At 41.9% G+C, this 22697-nt stretch overlaps 1 protein-coding gene across 2 annotated transcripts in view; it reads left to right on the top strand.

Moving 5' to 3' along the window:
• Window positions 1-22697, top strand: part of TPP2 (tripeptidyl peptidase ii) — a 531975-nt gene that overhangs the window by 109423 nt on the left and 399855 nt on the right. For both annotated transcript variants that reach the window (XM_089443702.1, XM_089443703.1), the window contains 3 exons: window positions 3550-3724; window positions 3846-3967; window positions 4172-4251. In XM_089443702.1, coding sequence (XP_089299828.1) covers window positions 3550-3724; window positions 3846-3967; window positions 4172-4251 — 377 coding nt within the window. The remainder of the gene's footprint in view (window positions 1-3549; window positions 3725-3845; window positions 3968-4171; window positions 4252-22697) is intronic.

Raw genomic sequence — 22697 nt, 5'->3', positions numbered from 1 at the left:
ATCTGATTTATTCCTACCTACTTGTTATTTTTTCTTTAACAAGTTATTTACAAAGTAAATACTGAAAATAAACACCAGTGCATGCTCAACATATTACAGATCAAAAACTAAAAGAAACAAGAACAAACACACCACATGACACCATTATTTTTGGACCAATGTCCCCGAAAAAACCCAATGTGGGAAAACCAGTGCAACTATCTGAGGGTTTTCTTATTAAGCAATATCAGAGTACAATCTGGTTGCCAAAACTGGCTTACCCCACAGATAATTTCCTTAGCAGCTATATCTCACAGTTTGAGAGAAATCTCCTGGCTGAAACCCTGAAAAACCCTTCCGGCAGTTCCTCAACACAAAACTGCTCTGCAACCCCAGCGTCTGCCTACTGAACTGCGTCAGCCCCTCTCTGTCTCCCACTAGCTCTGTGTCAGCTTTGGGAGCCTCTGCGTCAGCCCCAAGAGGCCCTGCGTCAGCTCTGGGAGCCTCTGTGTCAGCTACGCTGGCCCCTCTGGTGCTTTGTGCAGCACTTGGCTGCCTCTGTGTCAGCTACGCTGGCCCCTCTGGTGCTTTGTGCAGCACTTGGCTGCCTCTGTGTGGCCCTGCGTGAGCCCTTGCTGGCTCTACGTCACCCTCCTTAGCTGCTGCGCTGCTCTCCCGGCACAATGTCTGCCTTCTCTGTTTCTTTGTACTCAATGCCCCTCGGCTGCTCTCCCGATCACTGATTCTATCTCTCTTAGCAAACCGCGCTATAGAGAATAGAATGACTGATCATCTGGTGTGCTCTCCAAGTGACCCTCAAGCCTGCTCTTATACTTTTCCTGTTGACATCTCAACGGCCGAGATTAAGTCCCTAATCAACGACTAAGATTAGATCTGGCTTGATCCATATCTTTTGGACCACTCTAACACAAATTCATATTAATATGCTTTAATATTTTATTTTCCCTAAGTTTAGACTTATGGACTCCATTAAAAATATTAATTATTTTAATATCTCTTTATCTGTTTAGAATCTACCGAAACCCTTTTTGGGTATTGGAGATCTCATGTGCCCCAACCTCTCCACAAAATTTCATGGCTAGAGCACATCCGATGCTACCCCAAATCAACAAGTAGCGTAGTGTCAGCATGGTGGCACCACTCTGGGACTAGCAGGGAACTTGGGCATCACAACTCTTCACAACTCAATAACCTTTAGGGATGCGCCAACTACTGCAGGGGGAGATCATACAGATCTTCCATTGGGCTTTAGTGAGTCACTGATGGATAGGGGACTTCTGGTACTTTCAACGAGCAAGATAATGAGTGGAGTGAGGGGACCTTCATGTTGGACAGGATTGCCTGGGATCCTGGTATTGAAGGATTCTTTCATATTAGAGCAGTGCAGAGGTCAGGCACGATTCATTGGCACATTTGGGACCTTGGCATGTTTTGCAATGACAGTGGGGAGCAACAGTTAGAGAGGATGCTTGCCCAGGGATTGGTTGAAGACAAGCAATTTTCGGTGCATGGAGGTGCTGAAGGATGCCGATGCCACTTGGGAAGGTGAGCACATTTTGGAGCACCCAACTTTTAGGTTGCTTGAGGGCAAGCAACATTTGGGAGGGGGAGGACTGTCATGTCCCTTCTCAAATACATTTGTAACAGGGTGCTGCTACACAATTTTGCACAATTTTGGCTAAGGAAGAGAACCCATCATTTTCGACTTAGGGGCTTAGGAGGCAATTCAACTTTATTTGGTTGCTAATGGAATGGGGGGCCACCCACATGGGAGTTCGAATTAGCCCATTTGATTAAATTGGAGGGAAAGTCAAATAGGTGGATGGAGGGGCCCACATGAGGTGGGAGGCCGAAGGAGTTATAAGGAGGGAGCAACTCTCATTTTGGATTCATTCTTACACTTTGCAATTAGTTTTACTTGACTGTTCACTCTGTTGTTTCGCTGAGTTAACCGGTTGTTTAGCCACAAATCTCTCAAGCGGGAGATTCAACCTCTACTTCGGGGGACCATCCGTGCCCGCCCTAGAGAGGCAATTCCACAAGTATTTCAGGGGTTCTGGAAGTGTGTTACATCACTAACATTCAGCCACAACAAGGAGTGCGTATTTCTAGCTAGCTAGAGGATACGCAGGGGGGAGTTTGGAGCTATTAGTGATCAAGCATTTGCCGAGAGAGTTAGAGGATTGGGAGAATAGCAAAGGGTCAACCTTTCTTGTGAGTTTCAGAGCCAGCAAAGCCAACATCCCAGCAGTTCGAATTACTGGGCTTGGGTACAACGCAGAGGGCTAGTCCCGCAATTTCATGGAGCTAAGGAGCAGGTGCTATAGGCCGGAAGCCCATTCGGGAAGTCAGGGGATTGATAGCAGAGGTCAGCCCAACACTTAGGGTCCATCTCCGGGAGGATTTATAGGCACATTCCAGCAGGCCGAGTATTGCAGTTGCAGCTGAAGCTGGGCTCCAAGGGGGTCGAATTTCAGAAGTCTAAACCAACCAAATTCCTTCATGGGTTTTTATGGGTTTTGGGCAAGAATCACACTTCTAATTTTACAGAATTTTCTGGGCAGATCTAAGTGGTCAAACAGGGGTCTTAACTGAGCCAACATGCTAGAGGAGCTAAGGGGAATTTGGGCCAAAATTCCGAGGTCAACATTTGGTCAATTCCTTCGTGGATTTTTTCTGTGTTTAGGCCAAGGAGGAAGGAGCTGAAATCTCATAATTTTTTGAGCACGAGAAGCAGTAATTCCAGCCCTTCGAAGTCAGCAAACAAAACAATTTTCTGGGGCAACGCAGTTCAGTTTGGTGCAGCAGTTGTAGCAGCCTTCAGTTCAACACTTTCTCACCTGGGTTTTGCCATGCTTGTCCATTGAGACAAGCCTAGGGGCACCATTCTATTTTACTATTGTATTTGCTCTTGAAGAAGTAATAAAATGGCTCAACAGTTCTTTATTTCCAGTGTTTCCATGGGTGTTTAATGTATATTTCGTTTTTCTGATTGCTGGATTGTTTGCATGTTTGTATATCACTTATATACCTGTTTAGGAACATTACACATGCTGAGTTTTAGAATAATGATTTCTTAGTGGATTTTGTGAGGGGTAGTTGTGTGCCCTTATGAGTCAGGAAATTTTCCAGTGTAGTAGGTCATTTTTCCTATTTGAGGATTCCAGGTGATGAAGCCTCTGCGGAATCTCAAGGCATGCTGAAGCCTGAACCTTCTATCTATTAGCTCTGGCAGGGCATGGATTCATACCCTGACACCTTCCTGATTTAATAAAAAACACTACTTTATCAAGTACTGAAGTTTATACTATGAACCATGGCCTACCATCTGTTGTTTAAACAAACTCATGCTTCTTATAACACTGTGGCTCGGGTACTGTTGGTGAGGGCTCCATGTTTCAGTGTTATTTTTCCAAAATAAAAGATGTTTTTCTTTCTGTACACTTAATTGACAATTGATATTGGCCACAAATACTATTTTAAATTGTTCATATTATTCCAGCTTTGAATTGAACAAACTTGTTATGACATGCTATAATAATTTAACAGGTCTAGCCGTGGGCCAACAGTAGATGGTGACTTAGGAGTCTGTTTGAGTGCTCCTGGTGGTGCTGTTGCTCCCGTCCCTACATGGACATTACAGAGGCGGATGCTAATGAATGGGACTTCCATGGCTTCTCCATGTGCTTGTGGTGGTGCTGCTCTTTTGCTTAGTTCCATGAAGGTGATATGGCATTTTGTGACTTTGAGTGTTGTTTCAATCCTAAATTTTGTGTCAAAAGCTCATGAAGTGACTTTGAAGTTACAAAAACTCAAGGAAGGTTTTGTTTGTTCCACATTCTTAGGCTGAGGGTCTTCCTATCAGCCCATACACTGTACGTAAAGCCTTGGAAAATACTGCAGCCATTATTGGTAACAAGCCAGAAGAAAAATTATCAACTGGTCATGGGCTGATGCAAGTTGATCAGTAAGTTTATAGCTTAAATGTTAAATTTGATTGATAAGTTTTTTATATGTGCATTCAAATGTTATCGTCTGCGTGGTTGAATTGCCTTATGTCCTTTCCACAACAGTGTCAAAATTACCTATAACAACGGCGCACATAGTTTAATTCTGATTGTTGTTATTTTTAATTAAACTACTAAGTTATGATAAATGTCTTGTAATACAGAGCATACGAGTATCTACAAAAATGCAAGGATGCACCTGCTATTTGGTATCGGATTAAAATCAGTCGTAGTGGAAACTCAGGTGAAATGAGATGAAATTAATATTATAATGGGGAGTGCTTAATGTATTCTGTATCTAGTGTTTCTATATAGATTGAGGTAGCATTGTTTTTCAGTATTTTTTAGTGGATGCAAATCCGAGGTAGCATTGTTTTTCCAGGTACTGGTTTTCGGCAAATGTTTATATGCAATTAATTTTCTAAATATTTCAAATATTTCACCTGCCATATTCACATTGCAGTCTGTTCTTGTAATATTTTTCTCCTTACGCTGTTGAAAAAAGCAATGTTCTACAAAGCTGCATGGATGCACCTGTTGTTTGGTATCGGGTTAAAATCAGTCATAGTCGAAATTCAGGTGAAATGAAGTGAAATTAATATTAAAATCGGGAATGCTTAATTTATGGTGCATCTATTATTTTTTATACGCATTGAGTAGAATATTCATCTTTGTTGTTTATTGGAACTCTCTTATTAAAAAATTCAGGATTTTTTTTAGTGGAAACAAGTCTGAGGTATTATGGTTTTCCCAGGTACTGGTTTTCTTCAAATTTTCCCTCTTTTGCTAGTGTGTTTGTCACATGCACGACTAGCTTGTGGTCTAAGAAACTGTGACCCAGGGGTATTTAAGCTGTCAAAATCACCCACGGATCGCACCCAGCCTGAGCCACGTTGCTGCAAAATTTAGCACCCTAGTGTAATTTTTACTAGCGCTCTAGGTTAGGGACAACAATGGGGTCCACCATAACTGTCACCTTAATAGCAATTCCCCTATTTTTTTTGTCGATGGGTTTTTATCCCCACAAATGAGGCTTCCCCAACGAGTGTCAGAGATTAAGTAGCCCAAGGATTTCCAGGCTAGATACCCTCCAAGGATTCTGCTATATAGAGTGTAGACACCAAAATAATCTACAATAATATAGCACTCCCAAGTGTAATGAGGTAGCGAGTTCAAAGTGCCTATGGCTAAGTCTAGAGGGCTAAGATAAGTCTTGGAGATGCTTAAATAGATTCCAAACACATGCTATTTTGAATTTAATGATTCAAACAAAAAGGTATAACGTGACGAAGAATGAAGGATTAGTGCTTTTGCTTATCAATGAGTTGCTGGGCATATGGAGTCTGACAAGGGGTGTTTGTGGTTGAAGACCTTGGTTGGAGCAAGTAAGAGAGAGAAAAGCGTTTCGATCAAACCCTAGTGATTTGTAATCAATAGGAGATATATGGTCAAGGAATGCTATTCTAAGTTTCCTTGATCGATACTAGGTGACAAATCTTGCAAAGAAGATTTTAGAGCCATAAAATGTTTCAATGTATAATGAAAATTTCATAGACATCTTAATTCTATAACCTTGCAAAATGGAAGAAAACACTCACAAAGATTGATTAGTTAGTTTGATTTTCTGCAGCGGGGTTTGCTGAGAGAAATCGAACAAGTGATCTGAGTTGCAGCGAGGGGTAGTGAGTACATAACTGAGAGGCAAAGATAGTGCCAGAGGGCCAGCGTAGTGATTGAGGAGGCTACGCAGAGCCAGCAGGAGCCACGCATAGGCAGTTAGAGACTATGGAGAGGTTGAGGGGCCTGCGTGGGTAACACAGAAGGCCAGAGAGCTGATGCAAAGAGGCAGAAGGCTGACGCAGAGGGTTCTAGAGCTACACTGAGGCTAGCAGGGTTGACGCAGAGCCTTGGAGAAGCGCTAGAAGGATTTTCGTGGGGCAGATTAGTGTTGAGAAGCTGAATATCTGCTTCCGAGAAGACGTATTACTGCTGTGTCGAAATCTCTATTGGGTGAGCCAGTTTGGTACCCTAGTTGTACTCAAGAAAGCTACTTAATAATAAAACCCTCAGAACTGTTGCACTGGTTTTCCCGCATTGGGATTTTCCGGGGACGATTGTCCAAAAATAACGGTGTCCCTTGTGTGTTTGTCTATTATTTTAGTTGATGATCTGTATGAGTTGAGACTGCATTTGTGTTTATTTTCAGTATTTATATGGATAAATAACTTGTTAAGGAATAAACAAATAGGTGAAATAAACCAGATAATGCAGGAAGAATTTCTGACGTGTTAGACTTAGAAATTCCAACATGGCATTAGAGGGTTGTAGATCACTGGAGAACTGAAGGCACCAACAATATCAGAAATTTGCAGCAGTAGTAGTTGTCTTGGGAGACAAAGTTGCTCCTAATTAGAAGGCAGCAGAGGTGTGACGCAAAGGGCTTGCGTCATCATTTCGAGCCAGAGAGAGGGCCAATGCAAACGTAGAGAGAGGCAGAAGAGGCTCACGAAGAGCCACGTCATCCTACTCAGCCAGGTAGGCTTGATGCAGTTGGCTAGAGGAGTGATTCAGCCTTTGCCGGGATTGTGCAGAGCTGAGAGGCTCAGTTCTTCAGTTGCTGGGGCCTAGGGAGCTGTGGGCAGATTGTGGATTGGGAAGCTGGTGGGGTGCTATTTTTGTTGGAGTAAAGCAGTACCTAATGAGACAAAACCAAGGTAGAGGGAGTCCCTGCATTGGCTGATTTCTAGTCAAGAAATCCAGATCTGAGTTGCAGTTGGAAAGAGGATCGGAGAGGAGCAAATCGAAAGTTGGCAGGAAGATTTCTAGCAAGGAAATCGAGACTAAGAGGGAGTCTAGGAGAGAAATTCTTGGAGGGAAGTCGAGACTTAGAGGGAGTCCAAAAGAGGAGCGGAGATGACAATGAATGAACTGAGGGATCAGGACAAGTTGGATGGGCCTCCAACTTTGTCATCTGGAAGGCCAGGATCCTGTCTGTTCTGGACAGACATTGCATCAAGGGCTTCGCCTTGAGAACCATGGCTATCCCAGTCGACCCAGCTGATAATGAAAGGTATGAGGATGTAATGGCGAAGACAAAGTGCATAATCCTTGATGGGGTCAAGGATCATGTAGTACCGCATATTGCCGAGAAGAACACGACAAGGAGATGTGGGATACGTTGACAACATTGTATCAGGCAACTTCCATGTAGAGGAAGATGTTGTTGGAGAATCAGCTGTGGTCGTATCAAATGCAGAAGGGGGAGTAGATAGATCTATACCTGAGTAGGTCACAAGAGATTCAAGACGAACTTACTTCCATAGGGGCCACACCGCATCAGGAGTTCATTGTGAGGACCGTCTTGAATGTAGTCTCCGAGGATTGGGAGACATTTGTTCAAAGCATTTTGGGTAGAGCTGATCTTCCAGGATGGGAAGAGATGTGGGCAGATCTTCGCTAAGAAGTGATCAAACAGTTGACCAAGGCGGGAAGTAGCAACAAAGGAGGTCGAATCAAGAAAGAGGAGGAGGATGCGGCTCTGGCATCTACAATACAACAGGGGAAGAGGAAGAAGAAGGACATCTCCAAGGTGAAGTGCTTCCATTGTGGGTAGCTGGGTCATTATGCAAACCAGTGTCCCAAGAAGAAGAAGAAGGGAGAGGCTTCTGACTCCAAGACAGCTCCGGCTAAGGCGGAGGAAGAAGTCGAGGCTGACAATGACTGTGCCATGAGTGCTTATGCACCTCTAGAGAAGAGGTGGGGTGACATCGAGCTGTAGTCAGGAGGACTACAGAAGATGACAGGCAGGATTCTTGAGGTACCAAAACTCTTGGATCATATCTGGCTACAGGAGTCTTGAATGAAAGTAGTAGGATGATGAATGTCGGTAGAAGCAAGATGTGGATGGAGTGACAAGGCAGTGCTAGAGTGTTGGGATCTGCAGCAACACAGTGGGGGTTGCAGCAGTGTGAGAGGCACAAAGATGGTTGTAGCAGTGCAGAAAGGCACAGAGGAGGTTGCAGCAGTGCGAGAGGCACAAAGGTGTTTGTACTAGCATAGAGGCAGTAGAGGGAGCACATGATAGTAGCAGAGGTAACTTCAACATCAGTGGGCTTCCAGAGTGACAAGGATGTCAGAATTTGGGTAGATCAGTTACTTACTTCTCAGTAACTGAGTTGCAGTGCAACAATTAGCAGTGGCGGTGCTATGGGCAGCATGATGCAACATGTTGAGAGGGAGCTGCAGTACAGATGAAGCAATGGCAGTGGTAGAGCCATGGGGAGTAGTACAGGAGGCAGCAGTGTAGTGGATGTTGGGCAGTAGTACAGGAGGTAGCATGTAGTGGATGTTGGGCAGCAGGCCAAGCATCAGCACAGGTACCAGTGCTGGATGATCAGTGTGATGTTCAGTGGAGGAGCATTACTAGAGCACATTCCTCGCTAAGAGGGAGTGTTGATTTGGTTAGCATCGGATGTGCTATGGCCATGAAAATTGTTGGAGAGGCTAAAGCACATGAGATCTCCAAGACCCATAAATGGTTTGGGGAAATTCCACCCGATTAGAGAGATATTAAAATAATTACTATTTTTAATGGAGTTCCTAAGTCTAAACTTAGGAAAATTAAAATATTAATGGGTATTAATATAAAACTCGGTGAGAATGTTGTAAATGACATGGATCAAGCCAAATCTAATTTTATCCGTTCAAGACTCAACAGGGAAAGTATAAGAGGAGGCTTGAGGGTCAGTTGGAGATACACTGAGATTGATTAGTTAGTTCGATTTTTTGGAGCAGGATTTGCTGAGAGAAATCGAACAAGTGATTTGAGTTGCAGCGAGGGGCAGTGAGTACATAGCAGAGAGGCAGAGATAGTGCCAGAGGGCTAACTTAGTGATTGAGGAGGCTATGCAGAGCCAGCAGGAGCCACACAGAGGTAGCCAGAGATTGCATAGAGGCTGAAGGGCTTGCGTGGGTGACGTATAAGGCGATAGAGCTGACACAGAGAGGCAGAAGGTTGATGCAGAGGGTTCTAGAGCTACACAGAGGCTAGCAGGGTTGACGCAGAGCCTTGGAGAAGTGTCGGAAGGATTTTTGTGGGGCAGACTAGTGCTGAGAAGCTGAATATTTGCTTCCGAGAAGAGGTATTACTGCCGTGTAGAAATCTCTGTTGGGTGAGCCAGTTTGGCACCCTAGTTGTACTCAAGAAAGTTTCTTAATAATAAAACCCTCAGAGCTGCTGCATCGATTTTCTTGCATTGGATTTTTCCTGGGACGATTGTCCAAAAATAATGGTGTCCCTTGTGTGTTTGTCTATTATTTCAGTTGATGACCTGTATATGAGTTGAGACTGCATTTGTGTTTATTTTCAGTATTTATATGGATAAATAACTTGTCAAGGAATAAACAAGTAGGTAAAATAAACCAGATAATGCAGGAAGAATTTTTGATGTGTTAGGCTTAGAAATTCCAACATAGAGGAGGTGCTCAACTTCCCTTAGAATAAGATAATAATTTTCTAAGATAAAATCCCCTAAATTTGCCTAAGGAGGGGCAAAAGGCCCTTTCTACAAATTAATTAATCTAAATTAACATGCAATCTTCTAATGCTGCATGTACAAAAATCAGGGACTCATGCCCTCAAAAGATGACCCTTTTCGACGAATGGAGGGCGAAAAGAAGGTGTTTGTGAAGCGTCCAACCTCCAAAGGCCTTTCAGTCACTTGTGATCACCGATCACTGAAGGAACAATCCAAAGTTGTCATAGGCACCATAAATGTCATACCTCGAATGTGAACAAGAAGTATTCATGTTGATGGAAATTGTGTGTTGTATGATGTCATGGAAGCCCAATTAACTTCTCCAATTATGGGAAAAAAGAACCTTCTATTAATTTTAGATAACAATGGTATGTTCTATGTCTGCAACAATTACTTCAATGCCCTTTTATTAGCCCAATGATAATTTCCACTTAATTTCCAATAGCAATCACATAAACCATTAATTCACATTGATAGTAACTATAGATAGAACATAAACAGTAAACTGCAGGAGACAAGCCAAGACAAGAGAACACAAGAATTTGGTTCAAGCCAGGGAAAAACCCCAAGATGGGGAAACCCTTGATCAATTCTTCTTATTATAAATATCAAATGTTCAGCAGAGGGAGAGTACAATAATACAAAGTCAAAGTCAAAATTGACTTGCCAATTTGATGATCGAATACCATTGTCCAAATGCCAAACAAACAACCCAATCAAATCTGTAATTTTTGCACTCTGTCAACAATAGTCAAACTACCCTAAATAGTGTTCAATGGTGGTCAACGTAGCAACAAAACAATCCCTCTTGAGCTCGGTCAAAGTCAGAGTAGCTCGACCTTCTTTGGAGGTCAAACAACAACAGAAACAATCAACTTTGGAGTGGTCAAACCCAGTCAAACAAAGGATTAAATTTGCGATCAAATAATCACTTTAGGCTTGCGGTCAACCTACCCAGAAATCCTTGTATATGTGCCAATAAATGCGGTCAACGCAAGTCAACCTGCCTAGAAATCCTCATATATGTGCCAATAAATGCAGCCTGGTCAAATATAATTAATTGTCCAAAAATTGCAGTCAAAACAGGTCAAAGGAGCCTCAGTCAACACTGGTCAAATCTGGCTGAAACAAAAGTCAACGCCCAGTCAAACTGTCCTCCAAAAGCTCGCACTTGTGAGATGAAATAAGTTGCCTGTGATTTGTAAAACCCAATCAGATGAGGAGAGAGAAGAATGATGTGTTGTGAATGTGCGAATGAGGTTCGAGGTCTCTTCTATTTATATGTGATGGAGGAGGGTCAATTTGTCCAACTTGATCCGAAGCCGACCTTGACAAATTGCAGATGTGTGGAATTGACTTCAAAAACATATTTCTCCTTGTCCAAATTTAGAGATCTTTAGGTCAATTTTGGTCCTCTCGGAAAGAGGAATTCAGCCCAATAATCATCTTCCTCAAATGAGCTCCCCAAAGTGGAATTTGGGCCTAGTTGCACATTTTAACACTCCCTGTCAACTAGGGAGAATTCCACTTGCCAATATCCATCCATCATCATTTCGTTTAGATAATCATGTACTATCTCTGCATCTTGTCTTGTCTTTTTTGAAGATTGATATAGATAATAAGAAGGATCGATCGAGAGTGAGTCATGAGACCTAACCACTCTCCACTAACAAAAGCCAGTCCACATAGCCAGGGGTAGAACCCCAATCAGACTTGATCTTGAGAGATCAAGTTGTTGAACCCCATGTGTCAGGCTAGGAGGTAACTCCACAATGTGAATTGTGTTTTTGCATTAAGATTGATCATGGATATATACATGGTGGGAGATGTTAGGATATTCCGACACATAGGATATAGTTAAGTTCAACTTGGTCTAGTATAGAGTTAGGTAAAGTGTGTTTCTTTACCGTTGTACATTTTGTAACTTACAATCCGACGGTCACGATATGTAGTGATCCGACGGTTCACTCTCACCTCGGTATTACCGACACTTGATCCGTGGCTTGACACCCGATTGGTCCATGAGTTCTATTTAAAGCGCATGGAGGGTCATTGTTCGGGTAATCCGTGCATGAGAGAAGCTTATGTAAATTTTCATTCTTTGATTAATAAATTGCCTGTAGTACCCACGTTGGGACAGGCCGTGGACTGTTTCCCTCCTTGCACTCTGAGGGTTTTAACCACGTCAAAAATACTGGTGTATTGATTTGAGATCTGGTTGTGAGCGGTGTCCTTTTGGTATTCTTTCTGTGGAACTTACCCTGTAAATTCCTACATGGTATCGGAGCTATTTGAGGGCCGCGTCCGTTGGTGATCCAAATCTGAAGCCGGTAGAACTGCATGCGGCTGTCGTTTCCTAGATCTGCTGTTTCTGACTGCTTTCGGGCCGAGAGGACTGCTCTGTTGCGTTCGGAGCATCTGTTCCAGTGAGGAACCCCTTTCGTTTCACGCGAAAAGGTTTCCGGTAGCCCTAGCTGCGTCATTTTTCAGATCGGGAGGTATACAGTGCTTTTTTTGCAGTTTACTGTTATTTTCTCTCTGCTTATTTCGGTCTCAGTTTATTTAGCCTTTTTTTTAACCGGATCTATACCTTTCATTTCTGCGTATGCTCTTTGCCCTGCGACTCTGTGCGATCTGGGCAAATCAGAAACAGAAAGGAAGGATTTTTCTCATGCGTATGCTCTTTTCCCTGCACCTTAGTGTGATCTCGGAAAATCAGAAACATTGAGAAAAATATTTAGTATTTCGGCTAAAGCTAACTTTGAGATTTTTTTAAAAATTTCTAGTTTTTTGGCTAAAGCTAACTTCGAGCCGCAAGGTTCCTTTTTCTTTGCATATTCGTGTTGGGTTTTGTGTTTTGTGTTTTGTAGGGAAAAAGAGCTTTCTCAAGGCAAGCACGCAAACCGAGGCCCCCCCCCCCCCTCTCTCTCTCTCTCTCTCTCTCTCTCAAATTTTTTGTATAGATCAATTGGTTCAAAGCTATTTTAAGCGAGTAGAGGTCTTGGGTTCAAGTCTCCATTTTGTGGGGGCGGATTTTTTCATTCCCGCACATTCGCGCACTTTGCCGGCTACTTCAACAATTATTTTTCAAAAAGCCATAACTTCTTCATCCGGAAGCCTTTTTCAGAGCCGTTTTTTTTAAAAACCGCCTATTTTTTCGAGATCTATCCATTGGAACACCTACTTTCAGCATCTTCAGCTTCAGTTTTTTTTAAAATGGAAAGCCCATGCCAAGTCATTCTTGACAGCACTAACTACTTCCAATGGGTAGCCTACATCGAAGATTTACTTAGAAGTAAAGGTCTCTTCAGAATAGCCACAGACCAAGAGAAGAAACCAAAAGATGAAGACAAGGCGGCAAAATGGGAAAATAGACAAGATCAAGCACGTGGTTTGATAGGGATGTCTATTTCTAATTTTCTCCTGATCTTAGATTCCACATTGCGGAACTTGAGACTCCTCATGAAGCATTAGAAAAACTTGCTAAAGTTTTTGGGATTAAAAATGAAATTAGAGCCCATCAACTTGAAAATGAGCTGCTTACTTTGGATCCTAATAATTTTTTTTGCATTGAAGATTTCTTGTCCAAATTCAAGAACCTTAGATATCTCCTGGAAGGTGTTAAAGTTAAGAAAGACGATGGTAACCTTATTTATTCCATCCTTACTAAGTTGGGACCAGCCTACTCTGTATTTGTTTCCACTTTCCATTCTACAAGAGAAGCTTTCATTTGTCAAGGACAAGACTACAAGCCCCCTTCCTTTGACTCCTTTTGTGATTCCTTAATAAGAGAACAAGAAAAACTCTTACACCTTGGTCTTCTTAATCTTGGAAACTCTTCCACGAAAGCGTTAGCCGCCCAGCAGCAACCAAATTCAAAGAATCCTAAGAAGTCATATCCTCAAAAGAATGGTCCTAAACCATTTCAGCCTCAAAATGAAAGATCATTTCAGCAAAATGATAAGACCAATAAAAACAAATGGAAGAAGACTGATAGACATTGTAACTTTTGTAATCGAGATGGCCACTTAGAATCTAAATGCTTTAAGAAGATGGAAGCCTTGGAAGCCGCAATGAAGAAACATAACATCCATGTGGAGCCTACTTCAACTTCAACTTCCGGAATGGCACTTTCTGCATCTCATTGTCAATCATCTCAGTCTGGTTATGCATTAAATGTATCTTCTTCTTCTTCTCATTCTCATGAGTGGCTCATTGACTCTGGAGCCTCTTGTCACATGGCCAAAAACCAAGCCATGTTTTCTTCTTTAAATGATTGTAACACCAAAAATATATATATTGGTGATGATAGATCTCTTAATGTTGTAGGGACTGGAACTGTTCATCTAGACAATGGTCAGTTTAATGATGTATTATGTGTTCCAACCTTATCCTGCAACCTTCTATCTGTCTATCAGATAACTCATTCAGGTGAAGGTAAAATTGTTGAATTTTCACCTCATGATGTTGTAATCAAGGATCTAAAAGATCCTAAACAGATTCTAGCTACTGGTCTTGCTGATGATTCCAAAAGATTGTATAAGTTTCACAACTTTGGGTCATCCAATCTTCCCTCAGTATTTGTTGCTCATAATGATGAAGTGAGCAAACTTTGGCATGAGCGATTTGGTCACTTAAACTATCGCTCCCTTCAGCATCTATGTAAAGAAAATATGGTGACAGGTCTTCCTATGGTATCTTGCAGAGATGGTGTTTGTTCCGGATGTGTACTCGGAAAACATCATCGGGACAGTTTTGACAAACGTGCCTCTTGGCACGCCTCTTTAAAATGGGAAGTCCATCAGATGGATGTTAAATCTGCCTTCTTGCATGGGGACTTGCAGGAAGAAATCTATATGGAACAACCCATTGGCTTCATACAAACAGACTCCAGCCTTGTTTGTCGACTTAAGAAATCCCTTTATGGCCTCAAGCAAGCTCCTCGGGCTTGGTATGCCAAAATGGATAGCTTTCTTTTAGACTCTGGCTTTTCTAGGTGTCATTCTGACAATACTGTCTACACCAAGAAAGAGGGCAACTCTCTTATCATCCTTGTTCTTTATGTTGATGATCTTATTCTTACTGGTAGTGATCCCAACCTTATAAACCATGTGAAGTCCAGCCTTAAAAAGAAATTTGAAATGACAGACTTAGGACATTTACACTATTTTCTCGGTCTTCAAGTCTTGCAATCCCAAGAGGGTATTTTCCTTTCCCAGTCCAAGTATGCTTGTGATATTCTTCGTCATTTTCACATGGAAGACTGTAAGCCAGCCCCTTCTCCCTTTCAGTCTGAGTCAAACTTTCAGTCTCTTGTACCTCTCCTGAAGTTGATGCTACCTTATACCGTCAACTTGTCGGAAAACTCCTGTATTTAACCCATACTCGTCCTGATCTTTCCTTTGCTGTTGGCCTTGTTGCGCGTTTTATGCAAAACCCCGTGAAAGTCATTGGAAAGCAGCTAAAAGAATACTTCGTTATGTTCGAGGTACAGTACAGTTTGGGATTCATTACAGTGCCAAAGCAGCTCCTCTGTTAGTTGGTTTCACTGATTCTGATTGGGCTGGTGACCCTGATGATCGGAAGTCTACTGCCGGTTATGTCTTCACTCTTGGTTCAGGACCTATTACATGGGCTTGTAAGAAACAGGCTGCCATTTCTCTTTCGTCAGCAGAAGCAGAGTATCGTGGTGCCATGGAAGCTAGTAAGGAAGCCTTGTGGCTTCGTCAGATCCTATCAGAGTTTGGCTTTGAGCAGCAGCATTCAACCACACTTTGGTGTGATAATCAAAGTGCCATTCAGCTATGCAAAGATCCAGTCCAGCATCAACGCAGCAAACACATTGAACTACACATGCACTTCATCAGAAAGCTCATTCATGACCATGTTCTTGAAGTGCAATATTGTCCAACAGATGATCAGGTTGCAGACATCTTCACAAAGGCTCTCACAGAGGCGAAGTTCACTAAACTTCGATATATGCTTGGAGTTCAGGAAGTTGTCACTAAGGGGGGATAGGCTCTAGTGCCTCCTTCCTTCTCCTATTGTGTCATATTTGTAAATCCTTCAATCCTATCCCAAGTTGTTCTTAAGGGGGGATGTTAGGATATTCCGACACATAGGATATAGTTAAGTTCAACTTGGTCTAGTATAGAGTTAGGTTAGAGTTAGGTAAAGTGTGTTTCTTTACCGTTGTACATTTTGTAACTTACAATCCGACGGTCACGATATGTAGTGATCCGACGGTTCACTCTCACCTCGGTATTACCGACACTTGATCCGTGGCTTGACACCCGATTGGTCCATGAGTTCTATTTAAAGCGCATGGAGGGTCATTGTTCGGGTAATCCGTGCATGAGAGAAGCTTATGTAAATTTTCATTCTTTGATTAATAAATTGCCTGTAGTACCCACGTTGGGACATGCCGTGGACTGTTTCCCTCCTTGCACTCTGAGGGTTTTAACCACGTCAAAAATACTGGTGTATTGATTTGAGATCTGGTTGTGAGCGGTGTCCTTTTGGTATTCTTTCTGTGGAACTTACCCTGTAAATTCCTACAGGAGAGACTCTTGGGCTTCACCTCCTAGTGTCTCTTCATATTCCTAATCTTCTAATTTTCTATTTACATTATTTACATAAATTTCGTAACCCCAAAGATTAGGGGTCAACATTCCTCCCCTTAATCTGAAGGGATGTTGGTGAGTCCAACCATCATTCTGAATCTTTCGAACCTTACTCTTCCCAGCGCTTTGGTGAAGATGTCTGCAATTTGCTCATTTGTGGAATAATGGCATAGATGGATTGTCTTGGCCTCAACATGATGTCGAATCAGATGGTATTTTGTGTTGATGTATTTCTTTCGAACATGGAATTTTGGGTTCTTGGCCAACTTTATTGCAGAAGTGTTGTCAATCATGAGTAGAGTTGAATGCACTTGTTTCACTTGCAAATCTTGCAGAATTTTCCTGAGCCACACATTTTCCTTTGTTGCTTTAGCTGCTGCCACATATTCTGCCTCTGTTGTGGAATCTGCTGGAACTGATTGTTTGCGTGACCTCCAAGAGACAACTCCTGATCGAAGAATCATAACATAACTTGAAATAGATACCCCAATTTCTTTATCTCCATTGAAGTCTGAATCAGAGGATCCAATCAAGTTGAAGTCGCCCACTTGTGTATACTTGGGTCCAAACTCTTGAGTTTCCTTCAAGTACTACATAACTCTTTTTGTAGCAGACCAATGTCCCTCACAAGGCTTTTGCATAAACCTGGATAGGATTCCAATAGCAAATGAAATGTCTAGTCTGGTAGTAGTCAGGCAGTTGAGACTTCCTACAAGCTGCCTATACTTTGTTGCATCATGAAATTGTTTTTCCTTCAATGGATGTGAGCTTCAAGTTCTGTTCCATTGGAGTAGTCAAAGGATTGCACTTAACCATGCCAAACCTGTTCAATAGGTCTCCAATGTACTTCTTCTGAGAGAGGAATATAAAATTCGAATGTTGAGTTACTTCAGTAACAAGATAATAGTGAACATAGCCCAAGTCAGTCATTTCAAAACCTTTCCTCAATTCCTTCTTTATGGATGCAACATAGCTCCCATTATTCGCTATCATCAAAAGATCATCTGCATACACCACAAGATATACAATTGTTTTGCCAACTTTCTTGACAAACAAAGTTGCATCATCAAGATTATAATGTTTGAAGTTGAGTTTTAGAAGATGCTCAGTTAACTTTTCATACCAGGATCGCGGTGCTTGCTTGAGGCCATACAAGGATTTCACAAGCTTGCATACCTTGTGTTCTTGGCCCTTCACAACAAATCCCTTTGGCTGCGACATAAAAACATTTTCTTTCAGATCTCCATTCAAGAAAGCAGTTTTTACATCCATTTGATGGACTTTCCAACCGTTCTGAGTTGCCAAGGCAAAGAGTGTTCGGATGTTAGCCCATTTTGTTGTGGGGGCAAAAGTCCCCTCATAGTATACCCCTTCTTTCTGTGCAAAACCCTTTGCCACAAGCCTGACTTTGTGCTTGTCAAGTGAGCCACCAACTTTATACTTGTCCTTGTAGACCCACTTGCAACCAATTGGTTTGGTTCACAATGAAGGATCAACCAGCTTCCAAGTGCTATTCTTTATCTAGGCATCATGCTCTATCTGCATCGCTTCTTTCCATTCATCATGAGAAGAGGCTTCTTTGAAGGAAGTTGGTTCAAAATTTGTAGACAAATTCAGTTGACAATCATAAAAAATATCCATATCAATAGGTGAATCAGAATCGTCTACATCACCTCCATTTTGCCTAGTTGAATTTCTTGTTCCTGTCTTTCCAACCTCATCAGGATGAACACTTTCAAGTTTCTTTGTCAATGATTTTGGAGGACCTTTTTGAGATGGCCCAAGCTGCTCAGTTGACTGAGTTGGGACTGAATCACTCAAATTGTAATTAGTGGTTGGAGCTTCATGCGGGGGAGAGAGTGCTTCAGAATAAGATTCCACAAATTGATCCACTATAGGAATCCCTGCTTGAAGATGTGGAATCTGATTATCAAATTCTTGAAATGAATTTGCATGTCTGAATCTATCCAAGTGATCAATGTGCCGCTCACAACATTGTCAGCTTTGGAAGATTCAAGAAAGATCACATCTCTATATACAACAAACTTCTTATTAACTTCATCATAGAGGCGATATGCTTTGGGGGTATTTGAATACCCCAAGAAGATACACTTACGACTCCTTGCACCAAGTTTGTTTCTTTGTTCCTTTGGTATCAAGGCATAACAGGTGGAACCAAAGACCCTGAGATGCTTTACCGAAGGAATGTGGCCATACCACATTTCATAAGGAGTCTTGTTTCTAATATCAATGGATGGACACCTATTCTTTACATACAAAACACATAGAACTGCATCAACCCAAAACATCAATTTTACATCCTTGAAAACATCATGGAACGTGCCATATTTAAGATTGTCTTGTTCATTCTTTCAGCTACTCCGTTCTGTTGGGGATTATAAGGCACAGTTGTTTGATGTTTGATCCCATGCTAGCGAAGATAGTTTTCAAATTCATTTGAAGTGTATTCTTTTCCATTATCAGTGCGAATAGAGCCAATATGATATTGTGCATCATTTTCAATCCATGCATGAAAGTTTTTGAATGTTTGAAACGTATCAGATTTGTTCTTCAATAAATAAACCCAACACATTCTGGTGTAGTCATCAATAAATGTCATCATATATTTATTTCCATTTGCAGAAGGAACAAGCATTGGGCCACATAAATCTGAATGAATGAGTTCAAGTTTTCTATGTGCTCTGGAATGTGAATCATGAAAACACAGTTTGCTATGCTTTCCTAGAATACAAGCATCACATTGCTTAAGTTTCCTAGGAATTGTAGGCAAACCAGTAACACTATTTTTCTTCAACAAGCGAACGTTGTCATAGTTCAGGTGTCCAAATCTGGCATGCCATAATAAACTTGATGGAAATGTACCTTCATCATAATGAGAATTGTATGAGAAAATTTGTGCACGAGCAGAGGTACCTTGCAGCTTGAGAAGCCTTTCTTCTTCTATCCCTGTCATGACAAGTGAGTGATCTAATGCCTTTCTCACCTCAACCTTGCCATCAAACATATGAATGGAGTGTCCTTGCTGGCGGATGTGGACGAAGGACAACAAGTTTCTCCTCAGTTGTGGGAGATATAAAACATCATGCAGAAGAAAGTTTGCAAGACCAAACAATTTGAGCCCGATTGTGCCAAGCACTGTTGGCTTGAGTTTTGATTTGTCTGCAAAGTATACTGCTCCATCAACATTGTTAGTAAATTCTTCGAAAAAGTTTCTTTTAAAAGTCATGTGGCAAGTTGCTCTTGAATGTAGCAACCAATCATTTTTCCAAGAAGCAAGTGAAGCATTAAACAAATCTTCAGTTACTCCAATATTACAATGCGCTGCAACATAGTGAGCGGATTCGGGTGCTTTACCTTTCTCTTTGTCATGGGTTTTACCTTTGGCTTCATTTCTTTCCTGTTCAATTCTGTCCCAAGGCAACTTACATGTCGATGCATCATGTCCATCTCTATGGCAACGCATGCAATGAAGATCAAACTTTTTTCCTTGAAACTGTCTGCCGTCCCTGCCTCTAAAATTTCTTCTTCCTCTTCTTCTTCCTGCAGCCACCTCTTCCTCTAGAAGAATCTTGAGCATGATTCTTCTCTCTATGTGCAAGACACAACTTCTTCAGAAAACTGAGGAGTTGTCTTCTTCTAAAAAACCTTCTCTCTGTCAACAAACTTCTTCTCAAGGGAGTCAAAGGGAATCTCCTTGAGGTTTCCACTTGCTTGCAATGACTCAAGATAAATTGAATAGGTGGGATATAGTGCCTTGACATAAGCTATGAGAGGAATGTCTATTTGAACACGAATGGTTTTCATATCATGCATATTAGATGTTACTTCTGATGCTAAGCAAGAGGGTCATCATTTTTTAATTCAAGACTGGACAATTTAATCATCAATTGGATAACTTCAAGTTTAGAGTGTGAATCATAGAGTTCCTTCAACTTCTGTAAGGCTTCGAAAGGCTTCAAAAGCATTTGAAAATGGTGAAATATGGTGACTCACCTCTTCATTTACAGATGCTACAATCAAGGCATATGCCTTGCTGTTCTTGTTTTCCCAAATGGTGATCTCTTTATTTGAGGTGGGCTTTGCAGGTTCATTATCTCCTTCTCCTACACAAACTCTTTTTCACAACTCATTGAAAATGAGAGTGTGTTTTATCTTTCGCAACCATTCAGGATAGTTCTCTTTTCCAGAGAGAACTACTCCAACAATAGATATCAATGAATGCATTAAAAATGTGTACTGCAAAAATGTACTTCTGGTGGCAAAAAAATGCAATTCTAGTGTAAGAAATTGTAAAAAAATTGCACAAAGGTATTGCTTGGGGGAGTTGTTATATGGAGGAGGGGATATGTGGGGAGTGTATTATATGGGGGAGGGTTTTGTGGGGAGGAGGGTCAACGTATACCAAGGAGGCGGTTTGGATAATGACGACTGGGAGCAGATTTACAGTGGTAGCGTATCACACAAAAAACGTGGTATGGCATATCTTGGATCGCACCAGCATGTAGTATTTGGGCTCCAAAAAGTACCCCAGGTCCCCAGGAGCTCCCAGAGCTCAATGTTCGATCGAGACCCTCATAATAGGGTCATTCCACGACTCCCAACCTCTCTGTAAAGGTAATATAACCTTACCAAGAGGCTTTGTAAGGATGTCAGTAACCTGTTCATCCATCCTGAAATGATTGAGCTTTATTGCTCCTACTGTACCATATCCTGAATAAAGTTGTACCTGATGTCAATATGCAGTGGTCGTGGAACACGATATTCTCTGTCAGACGAATCCCACTCTGATTATCACAATATATATATATATATATATATGTTGATTTGGGGTAGCATTGGATGTGTTCTAGCCATGAAAATTGGTGGAGAGGGTAAAGCACATGAGATCTCCAAGACCCAAAAATGGTTTGGGGAAATTCCATCTGATTAGAGAGATATTAAAACAATTAATATTTTTAATGGGTTCCTAAATCTAAACATAGGAAAATATAAATATTAATGGGTATTAATATAAAACTAGGTGAGAATGTTCTAAAAGACATGGATCAAGCTAAAAGTAATCTTAGCTGTTGATTAGAGATTTAATCTCGGCTGTTGAAGGCTCAACAGAAAAAGTATAAGAGGAGGCTTGAGGGTCAGTTGGAGATACACCAAGTTTGATTAGTCAGTTCGATTTTTTGGAGCAGGGTTTGCTGAGAAAATTCAAACAAGTGATCTGAGTTGCAGTGAGGGGCAATGAGTGCATAGTAGAGAGGCAGAGATAGTGTCAAAGGACTAGTGGAGAGGCAGAGGAGGCTAAATAGAGCCAGTAGGAGCCACGCAGAGGGCCAGAGTGACTGTGCAGAGGCTAGCAGGGCCTGCGTGGGTGACGCAGAAGGCCAGATAGCCAGCGCAGAGCAGCAGAACGCTGACGCATGGGGCTTCTGAGTGACGTAGAGGCTAGGAGGGCTGACGTAGAGCTTCAGAGAAGCGTTTTCGAGATTTTCGTGGAGCAGACTTGCTGAATATCTGCTTCCAAAGAGAGGTATTACTATCAGATAGAAATATCTGTTGGGTGAACCAGTTTTACACCCTAGTTGTACTCAAGAAAGCTACTTAATAATAAAACTCTCTGAACTGTTGCACCTGTTTTCCCAAGTTGGGTTTTTCCGGGGACGATTGTCCAAAAATAATGGTGTCCCTTGTGTGTTTGTCTATTCTTTCAGTTGATGATCTGTAGATGGTTGAGACCGCATTTGTGTTTATTTTCAGTATTTATATGGTTAAATAACTTGTTAAAGGAATAAACAAGTAGGTGAAATAAATCAGATAGTGCAGGAAGAATTTTGACGAGTTAAACTTAGAAATTTCATCATGGTATCGGAGCATTGCAGATCATAGGAGAGCTGAAGGCACCAGTTAAATCAGAAAATTTGCTGCGGAAAAAGTTGTCCCCGAGAGACAGAGTTGTTCCTAAGCAGAAGGCAACAAATAAGGAGTGACGCAGAGGGCCCGCGTCATCAATTCGAGTCGGAGAGAGGGCTAGCACAGAAGCAGTGAGAGGCAGAAGAGGCTCACGAAGAGTCATGTCAGCCTGCTCAGCTAGGTAGGAGTGACGCAATTGGCCAGAGGAGCAATTCAACCATGCCGTGATTGCGCAGAGCTAAGAGGCTTAGTTTCTTCAGCTGCTGGGCTTGGGAAGCTGTGGGCAGATTGTGGATTGTGAAGTTGGTAGGGTACTGTTGCTGTCAAAGCAGAACAATACCTAATGGGACAAAACCAAGGTAGAGGGAGTCGCTACCTAGGCGGATTTCTAGCCAAGAAATCCAAATCAGTGTTGCAGGAGCAAAGGGGATCGGAGAGGAGCGGTTCGACAATTGGCAGGAGGATTTCCAGAGGGAAATCGAGACTTAGGGGGAGTCTAAGAGAGAACTTCCAGGAAGGAAGTCAAGACCGAGAGGGAGTCGAGGAGAAGAGTGAAGATGACAATGAACGAACTGAGGGATCAAGATAGGTTGGACGGGGCATCC

The sequence above is a fragment of the Pinus tabuliformis genome, chromosome 9 (genome assembly GCF_031772625.1).
Source record: "Pinus tabuliformis cultivar Carrire ecotype Pingquan chromosome 9, CPIR1, whole genome shotgun sequence".
NCBI classification, from domain to species: domain Eukaryota; kingdom Viridiplantae; phylum Streptophyta; class Pinopsida; order Pinales; family Pinaceae; genus Pinus; species Pinus tabuliformis.
The sequence above is the reverse complement of the archived record's forward strand: the minus strand, read 5'-3'. Positions and strand labels throughout refer to the sequence as shown.